Below are 19,672 nucleotides of genomic sequence, written 5' to 3'. Positions count from 1 at the left end.
ATTTAAGAAGCTAATGCAGTTAGAAATAGGAGCACAGATAGATCGAAGAAAACTTGGCATGAATACTTGAAAATGGTCAGATCAGGAGTAGGAATATTCGGCGGGCATGTACGAGGAGATGCATAGATGTGGAAGAGGCGAAGATTGTTTGTAAAGACAGATTGATGTTGCGTTCTATTCTCTGTGCTGACCTCTGCGGGTAAGCGACGTCATGGTTAGTTAGTTAAAGTTACTTATATTTTTATCCGCCACTAATCTGATATCCTTATTTTTTATCACTTATCCACTATCAAATACCCAATGGTGCATAGAGTACTGCATGTTTTCTTGGTGATTTGATTACACAAAAGGTAGGTGATCAGCCATAAAATCGATATTGCGGTGAAAATTCACTCATATTTATTTTGACCTCTCTGGGAATCGAACCTTAATATAAAACAACAATAATTAAAACATTTTTAAATGCTTTCCGCGTTCTTTTATTCTTCATATATAATTGTCTACAATTTTCACTGATAAATTACATGAAATTATAGTAAGTTTAAACATAAAAAGTAAACCCACTCACGAGTAGATAAAGGCTTTAAATATATAAAGTTGAAGCCTAAATAGGGCCATGATAAGCGGTGTCTAGATTTTAGAGTCACTTGGATAAGTTACATTAGTTTATTTGAAAAAAAAACATATAAACGCAGTCTACCAAATATTATATTAATTAATAAAATAATCGTAGAGTAGTAGTAGTATTAAAATACCAATTTTACAGTTTTTTTTTCTAAAAGAAAGGTCAGTGATGATCGTTTTAACCTGGTATCTAATGATATATTTTATCATATTATAATGATATATATATCATATTTTATTTATGTACGCTCTAATGAGCGTACATAAATAAAATATAATATGGATGTTTAGAAGGCTGCTGTAGCAGACACCCGTTTGGTGAGACAAAAAGTGGTGCCGAACAACATGTGGTTCTCTTACTGGGACTGATATTGCGTCAGCCCTAATATAATATTATGGCGTCTATCTTTATGTTGCATCAGCTTATTTTACTCGAGTAGTCAAAATACTATTATAATTATCAAATCAAACAACCGTTTTCTTAAACGCATCTTCTTTTCGTGTTTTTATGACCCTAAGGGTTAAATAAATTTAAGTACCTTTTCATTTATTTCATTATATAATAATAACAATTAACAAATGACAATAATATGCCCTCACTGAATTTTTTCGTGCCAAGGGTACATTTTAAAAATTTTATAAGTAAGAAAATTGATATTATTTAATTGACATCTCATCAAAGATGAAGAAGAATACGAAAATCTGGGCATTTAAGGGGCTTACGACCAGACATCCATATTCTTCTTCGTCTTTGATGAGATGTTAATAAAAAAAGATGAAAAATACTCCTATAATTGGAGATAATTTAGATTTGTGAACAAGTATTTGAATACAACATTTTGAATGTGTCCAAATACGATTCGGATTCGGACATCACATGCTGAAAAAAGAGTTCAATAAAAAGCTTATTTTCATCTCACCAATAGATGTCTCTAGTGACATTCTAGTGATTCAAGAACAATGTTTAAAAATTGGTTCATATATATAAATATAGAATTTCCAAGAATTTGAGTAGTATGTTGGTCAATAATGGGTGGAATTGGTGAATGTTACACGTGTGTAAAGTGATCACTTAAACCAGCCTATGACGATCGTTAGCCCCGTAAATGCCCAGACTTCCATATTCTTCATCATCTTTGATGAGATGTCACAACAACAAAAAGTATTTGAATGGCTGACATGGCTGAATGATGCGATATATTTCATATCTGCCTACTTTCATTATCCGCTTATGAATAGCACTGTTATAGGGCACATTTTACAATATTTATTTTAATAATTAAGTATAGTAAAATAAATTTATTGCGACACGCACTCAAATATGACATGGTCGAATGATGCGGTCTGTTTGAAACCGGTAGTCATGAAGTAGTGTTTTTTTTTTTTTAATATTTTTTATATTAAAAGTGTTATTACATAAAATGAACGATGAATGATAAAGACAGTGTTGTATAATATTACCATACCACAAAGTTAACAATGTTTTTAAAATACAAAATATAATTTGGTAATTTACTAGAAAAATATGGTTTTATCATTAGTATGAGGGTAGTATACGGCTGTGAGGATCGGTCAAAACTGTTTTTTATTTGGACTTTTTGTTACTAGGTTAATTATAGACAGGAATTTTTTATATTTCATTTTGATTGTTCGACCTTAACTTTTGGAAATAAAATCAGAAAGTGTTAACGTTGGTTTCATATTTTAATACTAATATTTTAATAACACGTATTTGCCAGTCAAAACTCAGTGGGGATAAATTAATTATATATATAAACATCGATACTTATTAATTACATACGACAAAACGACCTTGGAAATATTCCAGCCGAGAAAGATCGAAACTGCAAGTTGTAATCAATTGGAAAATTGCAACGAAATTATTCCCGTTACACTCTGCGCGAATTTTTTCACCTTTCAAAATTGCTGGTGGCATATTATTATCGCTCTGGGTAATGAAAGTTATGCAATATTGTTTGATATTAAAATCACTCCAAACTGGTACAAGCTATAAACATATAAAATATAATAACGGGTTCACGAAGGCAACTGATAATTTAACGATAGTTTGTAATATGAAAAAATCTCAAATATCGATCAAATTACCATTTTCGCAACTTTCAATAACCGCACCAACGATTAGTTGTTTTAATGGCATATAATGCGAAACGCTGATTTAAAGCTGCACTAGTTGGGAACTGAATTCGCGACCTCGTGTTTAAAATTATTCAGTAGGATAATGTGTTGCACCTAAAATTGGAGACTTATTTATAGGTAGGTAGCTAGTAGCTAGGTACATAGATTGTCCTTAAGGTCAGTAGTTCTGAAACTTTTTGAAGTCAGGGAGTACTTTTGATCATAAGGAAAAATCGCGATACACCAAAACTAAAGATTCGAAAAACATATAAAGATAAAAGACATTTATAAAAAAATGAAACTGATTATTTTATTTTAGACATGTTAAAAATTACATTTACAACATTTTGAGTGTGTCCAAATACTTGTTCACAAAATCTGGATTATCTCCAATTACAGGAGTTATTTTCATATTATTTTTTGACATCTCATCAAAGATGAAGAAGAATATGGAAGTCTGGGCATTTACGGGGCTTACGACCGTCATAGGCTGGTTTAAGTGATCACTTTACACACGTGTAACATTCACCAATTCTACCCATTATTGACAACCACACTACTCAAATTCTTGGAAGTTCTATATATATGAACCAATTTAGAATCCTTGTTCATGAATCACTAGAACTTCACTAGAGACATCTATTGGTGAGATGTAAAGAAGCTTTTTATTAAGCAGAAACTCTTATATTAGTATGTGGGATCCGAATCCTGGATTATTTTACTTTAGACTTGTTAAAAATTACATTAATTAAAAAAAAACTAAAATACTCCAATGAAACTATTTGCGGCGAAAATTATTTGATGTGACACCTGAACTTGTCGGCATTTACAAATTTTAGCGACATAGGGTCTAATATTTGATAAAGTGACATTTCAGTCAGTCAGTCCACCGCGCACCGCCTCCTAGACATCCCAAAAGTCACCACAAAATCCTCTGAGTCGGCAGTCCTGCACTATGTGCCTTATGGTCTGCTCAGCTCCACCCTCACAATCAGGGTTGTTCCTTTCCCCCACCTCCAGAGCAAGTAGTTGCAGCTTCGCTCTTTTCTCACTCTGTTTTTTTTTTACCCAGAGCATGCTCGTTGTAAGCATGCCTATAAGCATGCTCATTAGTAGCACGTGTCTTCTTCATCTTCTTCAAACCCTCAGCCGCACCCGATGGTGCATAGGGTACTGCATCATATAAACACAGCGTTAACTTTATCGTTGTTAACACATGAAGGAAAGGTGATCAGCCCTCCGCTTCAGGTACCATTCATGGGTAATATTGAGTATAAATTATTATATTTATAATTTTTTAACCCTTATTCGCACCCGATGGTGCATAGGGCACTGCATCATATAAACGCAGTGTTATCTTGATTAACACACGAAGTAAAAGTGATCAGCCAACCAGACCAGGGTAATATTGAATAAATATTGGAGTAAAAAAATCCTTTTTATTTATTTGACTCCCAGGGGGATCGAACCCGGGACCTCCAGTACGGTAGCCGAGCGTGCTGACCATTACACTACGGAGGCGGACATGTATATTTGTACCATAAGACTGGATTTAATGGTCACCTCTCTAGCCAATTATAAATAAACCGATTAGGTATTCTTGGTTCGTAATAGGCGGTAGCGCGGTGCAACAGCAAATTATGGACCATTGGAAAGTGTCATGGCGGCGCTGCAGATATTTTTTCTATTAGGAAGACAGCGCCGGATGTCGCCATTACAGATTATTGGCAACGTAAGCTAACACAGGAAATATTACCTATTTGCTAAATGTATTGCGTTTAATTAGCGGATAAATAGTCGTCATTTTAAGTGAGAATATTTCATCTCGGATGGAAATGTTAGAACTTCTTTAAATTCGTAATAAATCAATTATATTTTCGTTAATTGATTCGGCAGTCACTTTGTGGTAAAATCTATCTATTTAGAATTGAAGTTACCACAATAGTTAATACAATACCACCGTATGTTGTAAGAAAATGATGCTGGATGCATCGAAATACGTGTCACAATAGATTTCAAGAAATAGTGGTATTTACTATTTAAATAGTGTTATGGCATATAAACAGTAGATTTTAAGAAATAGTAGTATTTACCAAGTAAAACTTTAATTAAAAATGGATAGATTTTACTACAAAATGACTGCAGAATCAATTGATAAAACTAATATTTTTGATTAGTAAAACCTCGTAGAAATTGTGAATGAAAACATAATTTATATGTAGGTTTATATTACAATAAACTAACCTAAAATTATTTTTATTTTGGTTAAATTTTATTATTTAGAACATAATATGGTATTATCTGTAAAATATAACATATTTCTTATTACGATAATGCTTTTCCGCATCTTTGTCAACATTTCCTGTTGTTTTGAAGCGATATTATCTATTACAGAGAATGACGACTTACTTCTTTAACGCGTATTCGTCACAATTTGTATGTCCCAGTTGTCTTATTGTGGTTTACTTAAATACTCGATAATTTAATCTGTTTCGGTCAACTATATCGTGCATTTGGCGAATGGAGGTCGTCTGGCATTCATTCCGTCAAATAAATAATGGGACTGAGTCAAAAAGGAAAAACAAAACATCCTTCCAAATTCATTGCATCTCTCTCAAAATAGGCTCCTTTTGAAGCGATATATTTTCCCAACGAACCATCAATGCAAGCACTTTTATACATACTTCGGAATCGCTTTGAGTTAATTTGCAAATTTTGTTTTATGTCTTTGAGTAAAACCCATATCTTGTCACCGGTTACGATGCGCTTTATAAATGTGGGATCCATTTTGACTAGTGCCCTCTGTCTAAAATACCAACCAAAATCATTCGAACCGATTCGTGAAAGATGTTTACTTCACGTCCAAGCTCTTTGAAAATACAATATAATGACGATATTTAAGTATGAATTTCTTCATTGTATTGCCATCTCAACAAAGATGAAGATGCAAATGGAAGTCTGGATATTCACAGGGCTTAGGGACCCATCATAGACTGGTTAAGTGATCACTTTACACACGTTCAACATTCACAATTCTAATCATAATTGACACTTTTTTTTAAAAACTCCTCGATATATTAATTAATCTCATGACACAATACATATGCGTTCACAACAGCCGTCTATGTTGGATGGAGAAAGCTTTTACTTAGCACAGACTCTTTTATTTTGATGTATGCAAGATCCGAGCCCCAGATTATTTTTACATACTGATAAACGCCTGAAAACAAGATTTTCAAATTTAATGCAGCTTATTATTTTACTAGTTATTTTTATTCACAACATTTTTGAGTGTCCAAATACTTTACTTGGTCGATGTTTTCTTCAGCATTCGACACTGAAGGACGTCAACGAGTCTTCAACCACTTCATGACTCTCTTTGAACGTTTTGTACCACTTAAATGTTTTGTTCTCGATAAAGTATAATCACTGTGAGCATTCAAGAACATTTTCAACGCCTTTAAGCTCGCAATTTCATTCGCAATACAAAATTTAAGACAAATTCTGTGTTCAATTTTTCTCCGCGATAAAAACCAAATATGGACTTCTTTGTTTTTGACTGTTGTCAGCAAACTAAATGACAGATTGGACTCAAAGATAGCATCAATATAGAAAACAGTTGTGCCAACTTAGCGAAAAACAAAATTCTGAAAAATCATTTCCGCAGTCCTTTTTAAATTACCAAGTCTTGGTATTTCTTTGACAGAGTTGACACCAAATACGGCGTTATTTCATATCTAAAATCTCCGCTGATAACCAGATTTATTTGGTTCGGGAGACATCTCCGCCGATGTCAAGAGGTCCTGTGAAGAAGTCGGACGCGTCATTCACCAGTTATCGCGTAATTTCAAAGTACAACAGAGCAAAATGCGTATCTAATTATCGAGATGATATGTAATCAAAATATCAAAGTATAAACATCGCATAGCTATCAACACTTCATTCACAAATGTAAATACGACCACGTTATATAAGAAAACAACAACTTTATAATTTTTTCTACACTTTTGTTTCATTTGACCAGTGATCGGATTTCGTCGTTACCGACATCACATACTGGTGGGAGGCTAGACAAAATTCTATATTATATACACAACTACATAGACTGGAAATGAAAAGTACGGTTTAATTTAAATTTTCTCCAAAAATGAAATGAATTTAATAAGCGTACTATTATATATTGATTATTTATTAAATATAGATTCCTTAAATATTTAAAAAAAATCGTAAAAACAAATATAACAACAAAAATAATACAATAAAATAAACTTCACCATTCTGCAAGCATTGAAAATCCCCTCAGGCAATTTGTATATTTCTAACTTGACCAGATAAATGTTAACAATTTTTTTTACATAACCCTCATAAACAAAAATATTAATAACCATCTGGTCAAGTAAGTATTTAAAAATTATGTATATTTTATTTATTTCGTTTAATTACATTTTTTATAAAATTTAATACAATTATAACATAATATAAATAATTTCAATCTCTATACATTTCTACTTAATACAACCTTATAATTTTAGTTGCGCTGAGCCTCTCCAAAAAAGAGACTAAGCTTTTGTGCTAGGAGTGGGGCTTTTTTTAATTGAAATAATATTTCAAGCATGACAGATGCTAGTTTCACCTGAAAGTTCCAAGTGAGACACGAAAGCTCTTGTTAAAAAGAACACCATACATAAAATTTCCAAGAATCAGTAATGGGCAGAATGGTAACATTACGTAAGTGTATGAAATAATTATTCTAGTTACTTATCACTGGTCGAAAGCCCTGTGAATGCCCTGACCTCCATATTTCCTTCGACAGCTGATTTAATGTCTAAAATAATGGAATACGAAATATGGTAGTTGATGTGATACTTATGACACAAAGAAGAAGCTTATAATTAAGAACAATATTGCTATATGGGAAAGAAAATGGAGAAGGAAGGGGTTTCAGCACGGTAGCCAGACACGCTGATCGCTACACTATAGAAGCAAACGTATCTTATCTCAATTCATACTTTCAGTAATGTTGTGAGATCGAAAATATCGTAAGGTGAAGAAGACAATGGTATGCGCATGTGAAGAGAATGGAACCATCCAGACTCCCCCACGTTGCACTACACGGCCAGCCCTTAGGTAGACGACTCAAAAGAGACGGATTGAGAGCTGGGAATCGATATCGGAGGAGGCTAATTTTTGTTAAAAACAGGCCACAAGGCCTACACCAAGAAGAGGTAGTATTGTAGGCAGCAAGTCGTAAGACACAACCAATAACCTGTTAACAGGTGACAAGAATCTCATTCCATACACCGAAGGTACCGGATATCCGCTGGTATAATTATTATCGAGTACAGATCTTATAATATAAACTGTCTGCATTATGCGTATGAGAGTTTCTCCGTACGCACACAAGGTAGCCTGAGAATGCATCGAGTGCAGTCTCACGGGCTTGGAGCATCTTACCAAAAATGGGTCTGTCGCAGTTTTACGAATAATTCATTTCCATGGCCAATATATCCAGTCATATCAAGATATTATAAAAACTTTATGAGGTTTATCAGCGAACCCAATAAATTATTTATTAATTTCCACAGTATAACTATACGCCAAGGCAGTGGTCGGCAAACTTATAAGCCAAATAGCCAAATATGCATATATCGTTGTAAAGACAACGATTTTAAAATTTCTTAAGAGGCAAATCTGATTGCAATTCTAATACACCTTAGTTTTAATTTTTAACTTTTATTATTTTACTTTAATTCTTTATCTTTTTTTGAAACTTTCTTATTTCTGTTTCAGTCTTGTCTTAATCCCATGTCCCAAAATGAGAAATGGAAATTACTCATCGGGAATATTAGACATACAACTTATATTTGTTATGTGTTTTTAAAAAAAAATTCAACAACGTCAAATTTCAAACATTCTCAATTTTCAGTTTTCGGAATGCCCAGAAAATGTACTATATCCCAGCAAAAGCACATATCTTTAAACTAATATTTACCCGCTACAGGGCAGAAAGTGTTGTTTTTGCATTTCAAAGAAAAGGTTTTTTTTTTTATATGCAAAATATTTTTCAAATGGAGAAAAACATTCAGGTTTTACCTAAAAAGATCTGTTGCACAGAAAAAAGTTCAATAAGTGGCTTGATATTTATTTTTTATACATTTTATGTACCTAATATGTTTTTAAACTTTAAAAACGATCTCCAGTAAAATGTTTTTTTTTATATACTTATGACGTTGTTGAAAAGAGTAAGCGATATGCACGAATCCATGATATCAATTGGTATTCCGAACTTAACCGAGTTCTCTTTTTAGCATATCGCTCACTCCTTTCAAGAACGTCATAAATCAAAAATTGTCAAATGTCAGTTGTGCATGTTTTCGGAATGACCAGAAAATGTACTATATGCCAGCAAAAGAGGCATATTTTTCACTTAATATTTACCCGCTACAGGGCAGAAAGGATTGTTTTTGCATTTTGAAGAAAAGGTATTGTTTAATTATTTTTTTGAATAAACTAAATATTTTTTAAATGGAGAATAAACCGTCAGGTTTTACTTAAAAAGATCTGTTGCACAGTAAAAAGTTCAGTAAGTGGCTTGATATTTATTTTTAATACATTGTTTTATATTTTTAAACTTTAAAAACGTTCTCCTGAAAAATCTAGTTTTTTGATTTATGACGTTCTTGAAAGGAGTGAGCGATATGTCTATACATTACATGAAACCACAAGTGTGATCAAAAAAATAATTATTATCTATCACTTGTGCATAAATTTATGTCATTATTAATGGTGTATTTTTTATGAAACTCTTGACAGATATGTAATTGTTGTGAATCATCATTTTTATAATACATACAGCCTAACAAAGACACATATCGCTCACTCCTTTCATCAACGTCATATATCAAAAAACTTTATTTTTCAGAAGATCGTTTTTAATGTTTGAAAATATGTATAATGAAATGTATTAAAAATAAATATCAAGTCACCTATTGAACTTTTTACTGTGCAACAGACCTTTTTAGGTCTGAATGTTGTTTCACCATTTAAAAATATTTAGTTTATTAAAAAAATATTTAAACAATACCCTTTCTTCAAAATGCAAAAACAACACATTCTGCCCTGTAGCGGGTAAATATTAAGTTTAAAATATGCCTCTTTTGCTGGAATATAGTACATTTTCTGGGCATTCCGAAAACACGCACAACTGAAAATTGACGATTTTCGAATTATGACGTTCTTGAAAGGAGTGAGCGACATGTATTAATGTAAAATAATTTTTAATTTATATTTTTGTTATTTTTGCATAATTATTTCTCAAAAATAATCAACGAAAAAATAATGATATTTTTATTTATTATTTTGTTTTCAAATCTGTAAACCCATTTACTAGACAGTTTGATAGCAAGTTACTACATGGGTCATATATTTTTCAATTCACTGAGGTAGACAAATATAATATAACGTTAAATTGTATTCTATTAAGGAAAGAATAAAATCTTTAGATGATCTCTAAAATTTGAGTAGTGTAGTTGTCAATCAATAGTGTAGTAGATCACTTATGTCAAATGATCTTTATGACAGGTCGTAAGCCATGTAAATAATCAGACTTTCATATTCTTCTTCATCTATGACATGTCAAAATGAAAAAACAAAAAAAATACAACAAAGCAATAATTACGGCAAATATTAAAAATACATGTGATGCTTTACTTTAGAAAATGCCAAAATCTATCTTTTCTAATAAAAATGTGATTTTCTAACCGACTACCTAACTAACCATCAAGCCGCTTCCCCGCAAGGGTAGGCAAAGAGAATAGAACGCTGCACCACGTAAGCCCTATGTTGAGATGTCAAAAATACATAATTCTTAATTTTATGGATAATGCTTATCTCAAGCCTTGCATTCTTTTCTTGTTTCACCATACGAACATCATACATCGATTTGCAGCGATGTTGAATTTATCTGTCCAAATTCGTCATATTTCTTTGGTGTGTTATTTTATTTTATAATATACATATATAAAATATAATACATATCGCTCACTCCTTTCAAGAACGTCAAAAATCAAAAAACTTGATTTTTCAGGAGAGCGTTTTTAAAGTTTAAAAATGTAATACAATATATTAAAAATAAATATCAAGCCACTTATTGAACTTTTTACTGTGCAACAGATATTTTTAGGTAAAACCTGAAGGTTTTTTCTCCATTTGAAAAATATTTAGAATATTTTAAAAAAATAATTAAACAATACCTTTTCTTCAAAATGCAAAAACAATACTTTCTGCCCTGTAGCGAGTAAATATTATATTTAAAATGTACCTCTTTTGCTGGGATATAGTACATTTTCTGGGCATTCCGAAAACATGCTCAACTCAAAATTGACGATTTCTGATTTATGACGTTCTTGAAAGGAGTGAGCGATATATTCTCATGTTATGTCTGACAATGTTTGTAAACATGGATCTATGAATAACGGGAAATATTATTGAACTTAGTTTCTTATCTTATCTCGTACCAAGAACGGCTCGTACCAGCCGCCGTATCTCATATCTACCCATTCACCTCTTTTTCTCGACCAGAGATAGCGGCCCTTAGACTCTTGTACGGCAAATGTACTCAACAGAGCAAAGGTCAATACAACTATTGTATTTCACAGAACAAAATATTGTATCATGATGTTTATTTTGTTTGACAATAGACGTATATTCTGCGTCAGCAAATCACATCACCAGAATAATATTTATATTTTCGTACTTATGTCCGATCGATATGATTGTTATACTGTAACATAACATAATATAAAGCTTATTTATTTATTTTTATATTGTATACATTTATTTAAATCACAATTTTTAACATATTTCAAAAACGTATTTTTTGCAGAGACCTACCTTGTGTGTCTTGTCGGTGGAGTTCTTTTTTAATACATTTTTTATTGTTTTTAACCATTTAACCTAATATAAACACAAAAAAGAGAGAAAAATTATGAATACATACATTTAATAATTTTCATAAAATGAACTCATGGTCATTTACCCATTCCTTTATTTTGCCTTTGTTCCATATTTTATTTTATTTTATTATTTATCTTATATATTATATTTATATTATATTATATTATATTATATTATATTTATCTGTAAGAACATCCGTCGGCAACAAATTAAAAATGTTCGGAACGATATATTGCGGTGTTCGAATCCAATATTTATTGTTAATTCTTGAAAATTAGTAAATTGTTTTGTTTTGTTTTATCCTCCCCTTACGGGGGTGGTTCGGATCCTCTGTCTCTGTTCACCCGGGAAGTCCTTCTTTATTCTTTATTTTTTCTTCTCTAAGTGTAAATCGCAGTGTATTTTTTTTTTTAATTTTCTTTCCTTGTCTGTTTTTTTATGTAGCTTTATTAAATTTTTACTTGAATCTTTGTGTTACTTTGGTTTGTCATTATCTTATATACATAAGTAAATACTATTTTCTCTCTTTACTTCTGTATTATTTCTATTTAAATAGGATTGGGATTATATATATATATATATATATATATATATATATATATATATATATATATATATATATATATATATATATATATATATATATATATATATATATATATATATATATATATATATATATATATATATATATATATATATATATATATATATATATATATATATATATATATATATAAATATATATATATATATATATATATATATATATATATAAAATTTATATATATATTTATATATATATATATATATATATATATATATATATATATATATATATATATATATATATATATATATATATATATATATATATATGTACATATGTCACCCTTATGACTTTATATGTGTATGAATTATACATCACCTTCATTAAAAAGACACCTTTAACATGTCATTCAAAATCAAAATATTATCCGTCTACCGCTAGAATTATTTTTCTCGGAATATCGTAAAATTAGTATGCAGTGGTCTGGACCGATCACACAGATCGACTATGGTGCCTTATAATGGGGATATGGTGCCTTATAATTGGCAATAATAATTACGATACGAGCACCTACCTGTCTCGTGCACATAAACGTCTGCAGCGACCAACTCGTTTGGTCGGTGCGACCTGCCAGCGCCGCAGGATCTCATTTCACCTTTTTAGCGTCAAATTAACATGAAATTTGTTTCAAGCTCTTTGAACGCAGTAATAACCATCGCGCGTATAGATTACAGATGCGTAAGCGTATCTATGTAAAAATGGAAGTGTTTGTTCATAGATGGTATGTTCAAAATCTTAAATATAAATAAGTTCATTGAAACATTCGGCTGTCACTTTGTGGTAAAATCTATCCACCTATACTTTAAGTTTTACTTAGTAAATACCACAAATTCTGAATGTGTGAAATAGTAGTATTTACTAGGTAAACATACACTGAAATAGTGGTATTTACAAAGCAATACTTAAATTAAAAATCTAAATAATTACCAACCACCACGCCACCTCTCCGCGTGGGTAGGCAAAGAGAGTAGCTCTACGCCAATCTGTCTTTGCAAAAAATCCACATGCATGCATCTCCTCATATATACCCGCCGATTATTCCAATTTCTGGTTGACCACTTTCAAGTCATAACAGGCGCCGTGGCGTAGTTGGGTAGACGCTCGACTGTGAATCTGGCGTCGCGGGTTCGATTCCCGTCTATTGCAAAATGAATTCAAGAAAAAAAATCAATTTGTCTTGGTGTTTGTGATGTATTGTGCACATTTACCTTCCCTATCCTTACTATCCTACCTGCAGACAAGCCTCTTAAAGTAGAAGCTTTGCGGGATATTCCTTTACAATAAAAAGTGCATATTTGAAATCCTGGCGGTAGATTTTTGAGTATGCTCGAAATGAGCATACCGGATACCATTATCATCCTTGGTCCTTATCCCCGTCTAATCTCGTATATTCCGAGGCCAGGAGATCTGTCTCCTGCCTATGGACATGCATGGGAGAAGGATCCGCAATCAACCCTCGCTAACCGATGGGTCTGTTCCAGAACTATGCGAGGAGTGGAACGCCGTGGGATCGCAGCTGTCCCTGAGCCCGGACGCGAGCTGCCGCCGCTTCCTGCTCAAGTACGTAGGCGCCGCGCCCGCGGAGCGCGCGTGCTCCGCCCCCGCCATGGCGGCCGCCGTGGCGCAGGTCGTCACCCAGGCCAAGGGTACGTCACCATACTGTCCTACAATCATTCAATATCCCCTGTCTATTGAAAGCTTTTAAATGTAAATTCAGCGTAAAATTGGGATACAATTTTTCAACTTAAATTTCACAACTTAGTTTTAAAAAAAAATTGCTTTGCAAGAGTAGGTCTGTCAGGAAGCTTAGATGCTTTTGTATCAGATCTGGGAATACGGTGACACAGCTTTCGATGTCCTGCAATCATTAATCATTATTTTTAGTGCTTCTTACAACATCATGGTTAGTTTAACATAGTCTTATAGATCATCATAGTCTTAGCTTAACTCGAAGGTGCACAATTAATACCTGCGCTGTACCAAACGGGTCTTCCGCAAGGTATTGGACCCTCAACTGCTGTGGAGGTTTGTGGAAGTTTGTGGAGGGGTCTACACAGGTACCGGCCAAGAATCGGATCTAGCTGACAATCTGAACTAACTAACTACTAATCTGTTTCACTGCCTACACCGGGCACTTCTAGAAAATTTGGTGGTGGTTTTGTAAAGTTGTATTTATTTGGATTGGCAGTGACAAGGACATTGAAAGCTTCTTAATGTGAATTCGTAGTAAAATCGGGTTACAATTTTGTTTCACATTTTTTAAAAATTTCGCAACTTAGTTCATAGAACAAAGACAAAAAATATGCTTTGCAATAGAAGGTCTGTCAGGGAGCCTAGATGCTTCTGTATCATATCTGGGAATGCCGTGGGACAGCTTTCAATGTCCACCAATCATAAGATTATGTGGAATAAATCATAATTTATACATTCAACCAAGTCAGAAATTGACAGATGAGCACAATTTTCGAAATTTCATGATCATGAAATGATGTAAATCGTGGGTGGAGTGGTGAATGTTACACGCATATAAAAAATACAATATGTATTGAATTATATGAGTATTATTATCCATAAATTATCAAAAATATTGTCAAAAGAATTTATGTACTACATTAATAATTAAATGATAGATAAAATGTAGATCAATGTTTTTTTACAAAATATGAATAAAACTTAAGAATCTGCAATAATATTCGTATTAACGAAGTACCTACTACACGAGTCAATTTAATTGGTAATGAAGACAAATTTCATGCTCAAACCTTGAAATACATTGTAATACAACTCGATAAAAGGCTAATTATTGTCTGTTTTTTTGCGAATACAGCAAGTTCCACGAAAAAGTTGAGGAGAGTGGCAATTACAGTCTCCCCTAAGGGCATAGCGGTGGAAGACGCAACTACATCTGAAAGAATACTCGATGTCTCCATATACAGGCAAGAACACTACTGGTTTTTTCTCAAATATTACATACTTGAATCAAACTAGACAGTTAAAAAGTACATGTTATTTATTGTGACGTATCGGCTGTTTGCAGGATATCGTACTGTTCAGCTGACGCCATCCACAGGCAAGTGTTCGCCTTCATCGCCCAAGGTCCCGGGGAATCCCTGGAGTGCCATGCCTTCCTCTGCCCCAAGAGAAAGGTGGCTCGATCCGTCACCCTCTCTGCTGCCCAGAGCTTCAACACAGCCTATCAGGTATACCTTAAATCCTACAATACTTCTTCTTCTTTTTCCTCTTTATTTAGGACTATATCCTGTCATTCTCCGGTCTGCTCCTGGGAGGTAGAAGACCAGCTATCTCTCTATCGTTTAGGTTGTCTTCCTGGGTGTCTGCTACCTCCTACAATACGAGTAGTAAAATTATTCTTGTACTCCTTGCATTAGATATTTAAAAAATAAAATGTAAAGTATTTTTTATTTTATACAAATTCTATACATTTCTACTTAATACAATATTATAATTTTAGCTACGCTGAGCCTCTCCAAAAAAGAGACTGAGCTCTTGTGCTTGGAGGAGTTTTTTCTTCTTTTTTTGTTTGTTGGTAGTATGATGTTATACATTAAAAGAAATATTACTGGGGAACATATATTTTTATGCAGTACGAGGGAGTTATCTTATTTTGTTTTCTATAGTATAGTCTGGATATAGGTACTTTATAAAATAAAACAACTTTGTTTTAACCACTTTTTATTGGTACACTTTATCCAACCGATTTCGACAAGAAGCTTATCATCATCAGGGTTTATGTACTAAATTCTAAAATATTGAAATACTCATAGTTAGGTTAAAGTTAATTACCCTTTCCTTACGATACCAAAAACTTCCGCGCACTTCATACACCATATGAAAATATGATTTAAAAAACGGGATTATTTTTTTAATATTTCTTTTAACCGGTTGAATAAAGTGTATCAATAAAAAGTGGTTAAAACAAAGTTGTTTTATTTTATGAAGTTTATAAAATGTGCCACAAAGTATCTGCGAAAAACATTCAAGAAATAATCTGTATATGTTTGTAGTGTTTGTTAAGTTTCTCTTTTAGACTCGGTGGTATCCCGTTAATTGCAATTTATGGGATCCTTGATTCATCCATCTTGTTGACATGGTCCCTCCAAAATATTTTCTTTCTCTACTCCATCGTACGATATCTTCGGTCTTACAGGGCTACCAAATACCTTCGTTTCAATTTCTGTCTCTGAGCGTCCTCCCTGTGAAAGCCCTTAAGACTTCATTTTTGATATTCTGGGTATGTTTTTGGCCATGGTTGAGACAGAAAGAAGAAGTATTATTATTTTTGTTCTCATACGACCTTCACGTTTTTTGTTGTATTTCGATCTTGCACATTATTACTTGGTTTGTGTGTTCACGCTCAGCGTTTGTTTTCAGTTGTGGCAGAGTAACCAGAGTAACCGGAAGCTGATCTCAGAGAAGAGCGTGAAGGCCCTCAACAGGGTGAACGAAGAGTTCCTCTCCCCTAGTCCGATACAGAAGACTCTCCTCATTGACTTCTCTACAGGAGACAGCGGGACCTCCAGCCCATGGGTGAACAATTTTCTCATTTACAATACATAATACATATTTTTACACCTGCTGATAATTATCAGTTATTACATCCATAGTTCTCGAAACTAGTCGTGTTTACATTCTTAAACTTCAAAAGTAGTCTTATGCAAGTTTTTTTTTAATATTTAAAATAATATTATTTTTAACATTAAGTAAAATGAAAAAAACCCAATATAGTTTTTATCACTGGTCTTCTATCATGAAGACTAGTGATAAAATGAGAAAGCAGTCATTAATTAGTAAGGTCTGTAAATACCCAGACATTGATATTCTTCTTCATTTATGTTGAGATCTCAAACATATTGGTATTACCCTTGACTGGTACCCGGATAGAAGGTCACCTCTCCTTCAAATAATTAGTAAACAAGTTAATATTACGTCAATTTTATGCAGTGACCTATGCATCATTGAATTCGGGTAATGGCCACAAGAAGAAGAAATAATACAAAATACACTATTACTTTTAAAATTTAATTAATACCAACCCTTAACATTTCACTAAAACTCAACTGACAAGTCGATCAACTTCAATTAATTTTTATGTTGTAGGTCTCCTTCGAAGAGGATGGGTCCTGCGATCTGTGGGACGAAGGTGTCGGGACTCACCTCCTCTCCAACGCCAACACTGACAGGATTCTCTGTTGAGGCCATCCCTCGCTACTCGTCGCGGACGCATCGTGCCATCTGTCGGCAGCCATCGGTATCATAAAAGTTCACAAAACCGCGACAGTGCAATTATGTATATTATATATTATAACGAAATCACAAATCGTGATGATTGATTCTTAAATTTAGTTCAATTAAATTAAATTTTATAGGTAATGTTTGTGTAATTACAGTAAAACCTCAATATAACACACCTCTATTTAACAATTTTCGAATATTAAGGACAAAACCCCAGTAAAGTGTACTTTTTTACATTCTTTAACATCCTGTTAATTATTATACATGCTTAAATTTAAGTGTCGCCGCATGTTGACAATTTTCAGCGGCCATGATAATCACGTCCTACGTCTTTATACATATATTATACGCATTGTCGTAATTTTAGAGAGTTGATTAAATATAAAAAAAACAGCAAACTTCAAAGGTGAAAACAAAACTTGATTCCTTTTTCAAAGCAGGATTACCGAAAGTAAGCGGGTTGATATCAAACAGCAACGTCACTTCACGACGAGTGTCCCAAGACAATAAATAGATTTCGTTTATGTTTTGTATTGTTGATTTTTATCTAAATACAGCGCTCATATTTTCAAAAAAAATAAAATATTTTAAACCTATTTTTATATAACGAACTTTCGGCTTTAACGGACACCCTCACCCCTCAATTAGTCCGTTATATCGATGTTTTACTGTAATATATATTGTTTAGCAAAACTTTATGGTGCTACATACCTAAATCAGAGGTACTCAAACAGATAGGATAATATTATTATCAAATACTTACCGCGTCTTAATAGAGGGTGAGGATTATTTTCCTAAAAATACAATTTCAATATGAACTAGGTCGACTACCAATCAAGCACAGCATGATTCCACTTTTTCAAACATATAAGGCTTATGTGAAAATAATAATGAATTTTAATATTTGTATATATCATTTGTGTATCTATAAAGGAACATCAATTTTAATGCCATATCGCAGTATTGTAGCTTTGCTGTGCGCCCATAGATAAATCCCCATAAATACTGCAAACATGCAATGATTAAACCTCTGACCTCGAACCCACTGAAAATGTTTTAAAATTCAAAGTAAAAGCTGTTTTTTCTAAAATACTCAATTAATCGTAAATGAAGTAGTTTAGTTTTCAGATTAAGACTTTGAATATATTTTTGAACAAGGAACATTTCTATTATATTTAAAAATATTATTTTAAGGTAACGTAAAAAAAATCACCATAATAAAGTGATAAGATTGTAGATTTTAACTATACATACAATAATATTATGCAAACTATTAAATAATTAATAAGTCATTTTAATTTAGCGATTTTTTTATAATAAAATATGTACTTCATTGTAAACCACTTTAATTTTTGGTGCTATTTTCCAAATTTCGACAAAAACCTAGTCTTCTTTGAGGGATGGATATACTTTTTTAAGCAAATTTTTATTTCACTTTTAAAAAAGTTTATGTTTTATGTAGCTGATTATTGTAGTTTACGTTATTCTCGAATGTGTAAATAAATTGAACATAAGCTCTTTCAAACTCCGTAACATTTCTTTCTGAAAAATAACAATAAAATTATACAAAACTATTTTTAAAAAAAACTTTTTATTCTTTTGTGAATTGACTAAAAGAATTGATTGAAAGTTAGAAATACTCGAGTATATTTGCATGTATAATACATATGTTTAAATATAATGTAGTCTAGCTTTATAAACAAAAATATTCTCATTGATTATGTTAATTTTTTTTAAATAAATGTTTGACAAAATAATATTTATGCCATTAAAATGATTTTAAAATAATATTTTAGTGTTTCTTTTCTGTATTTATTATTATATTTTGACATGTCAACATAAATGAAGAAGAATATAGAAGCCTCGGTATTATATAAGCCTTATAACTTGACATTGGCAAATGCATTGTATTACATGTGCAACGCCATTCCATATTGAAAAAAAAAACGATCTGTCATAGAATGGTAAAATTGATCACTTATACAAATGTAACATTCACCATTCGTCACATAATTCATACGTCGCTTCATGGATGAGTTGATTCTATTTTATTTTTAAATGTAACCAAGATCTATAATTTGTTAATTTTTAATT

The 19,672-nt window shown here is 32.3% G+C and overlaps 1 protein-coding gene across 1 annotated transcript in view; it reads left to right on the top strand.

Moving 5' to 3' along the window:
* The window catches only part of LOC148310004 (low density lipoprotein receptor adapter protein 1-like), a 28,205-nt gene extending 8,837 nt beyond the window's left edge, over nt 1–19,368 (top strand). Inside the window, exons 2-6 of the mRNA XM_088259163.1 lie at nt 13,807–13,971; nt 15,153–15,261; nt 15,363–15,525; nt 16,718–16,873; nt 17,444–19,368. Of these exons, the coding sequence (XP_088115289.1) occupies nt 13,807–13,971; nt 15,153–15,261; nt 15,363–15,525; nt 16,718–16,873; nt 17,444–17,539 (689 nt within the window). The 3' untranslated portion in view covers nt 17,540–19,368. The remainder of the gene's footprint in view (nt 1–13,806; nt 13,972–15,152; nt 15,262–15,362; nt 15,526–16,717; nt 16,874–17,443) is intronic.
* Nucleotides 19,369–19,672: the final 304 nt, after the last annotated feature.

This window comes from Brachycentrus maculatus, unplaced genomic scaffold, assembly GCF_059751285.1.
Source record: "Brachycentrus maculatus isolate JH-2025_06_01 unplaced genomic scaffold, ASM5975128v1 h1tg000113l, whole genome shotgun sequence".
Lineage (NCBI taxonomy): Eukaryota > Metazoa > Arthropoda > Insecta > Trichoptera > Brachycentridae > Brachycentrus > Brachycentrus maculatus.
Note: the sequence above shows the minus strand (reverse complement) of the source record. Positions and strands in the feature narration are given on the sequence as shown.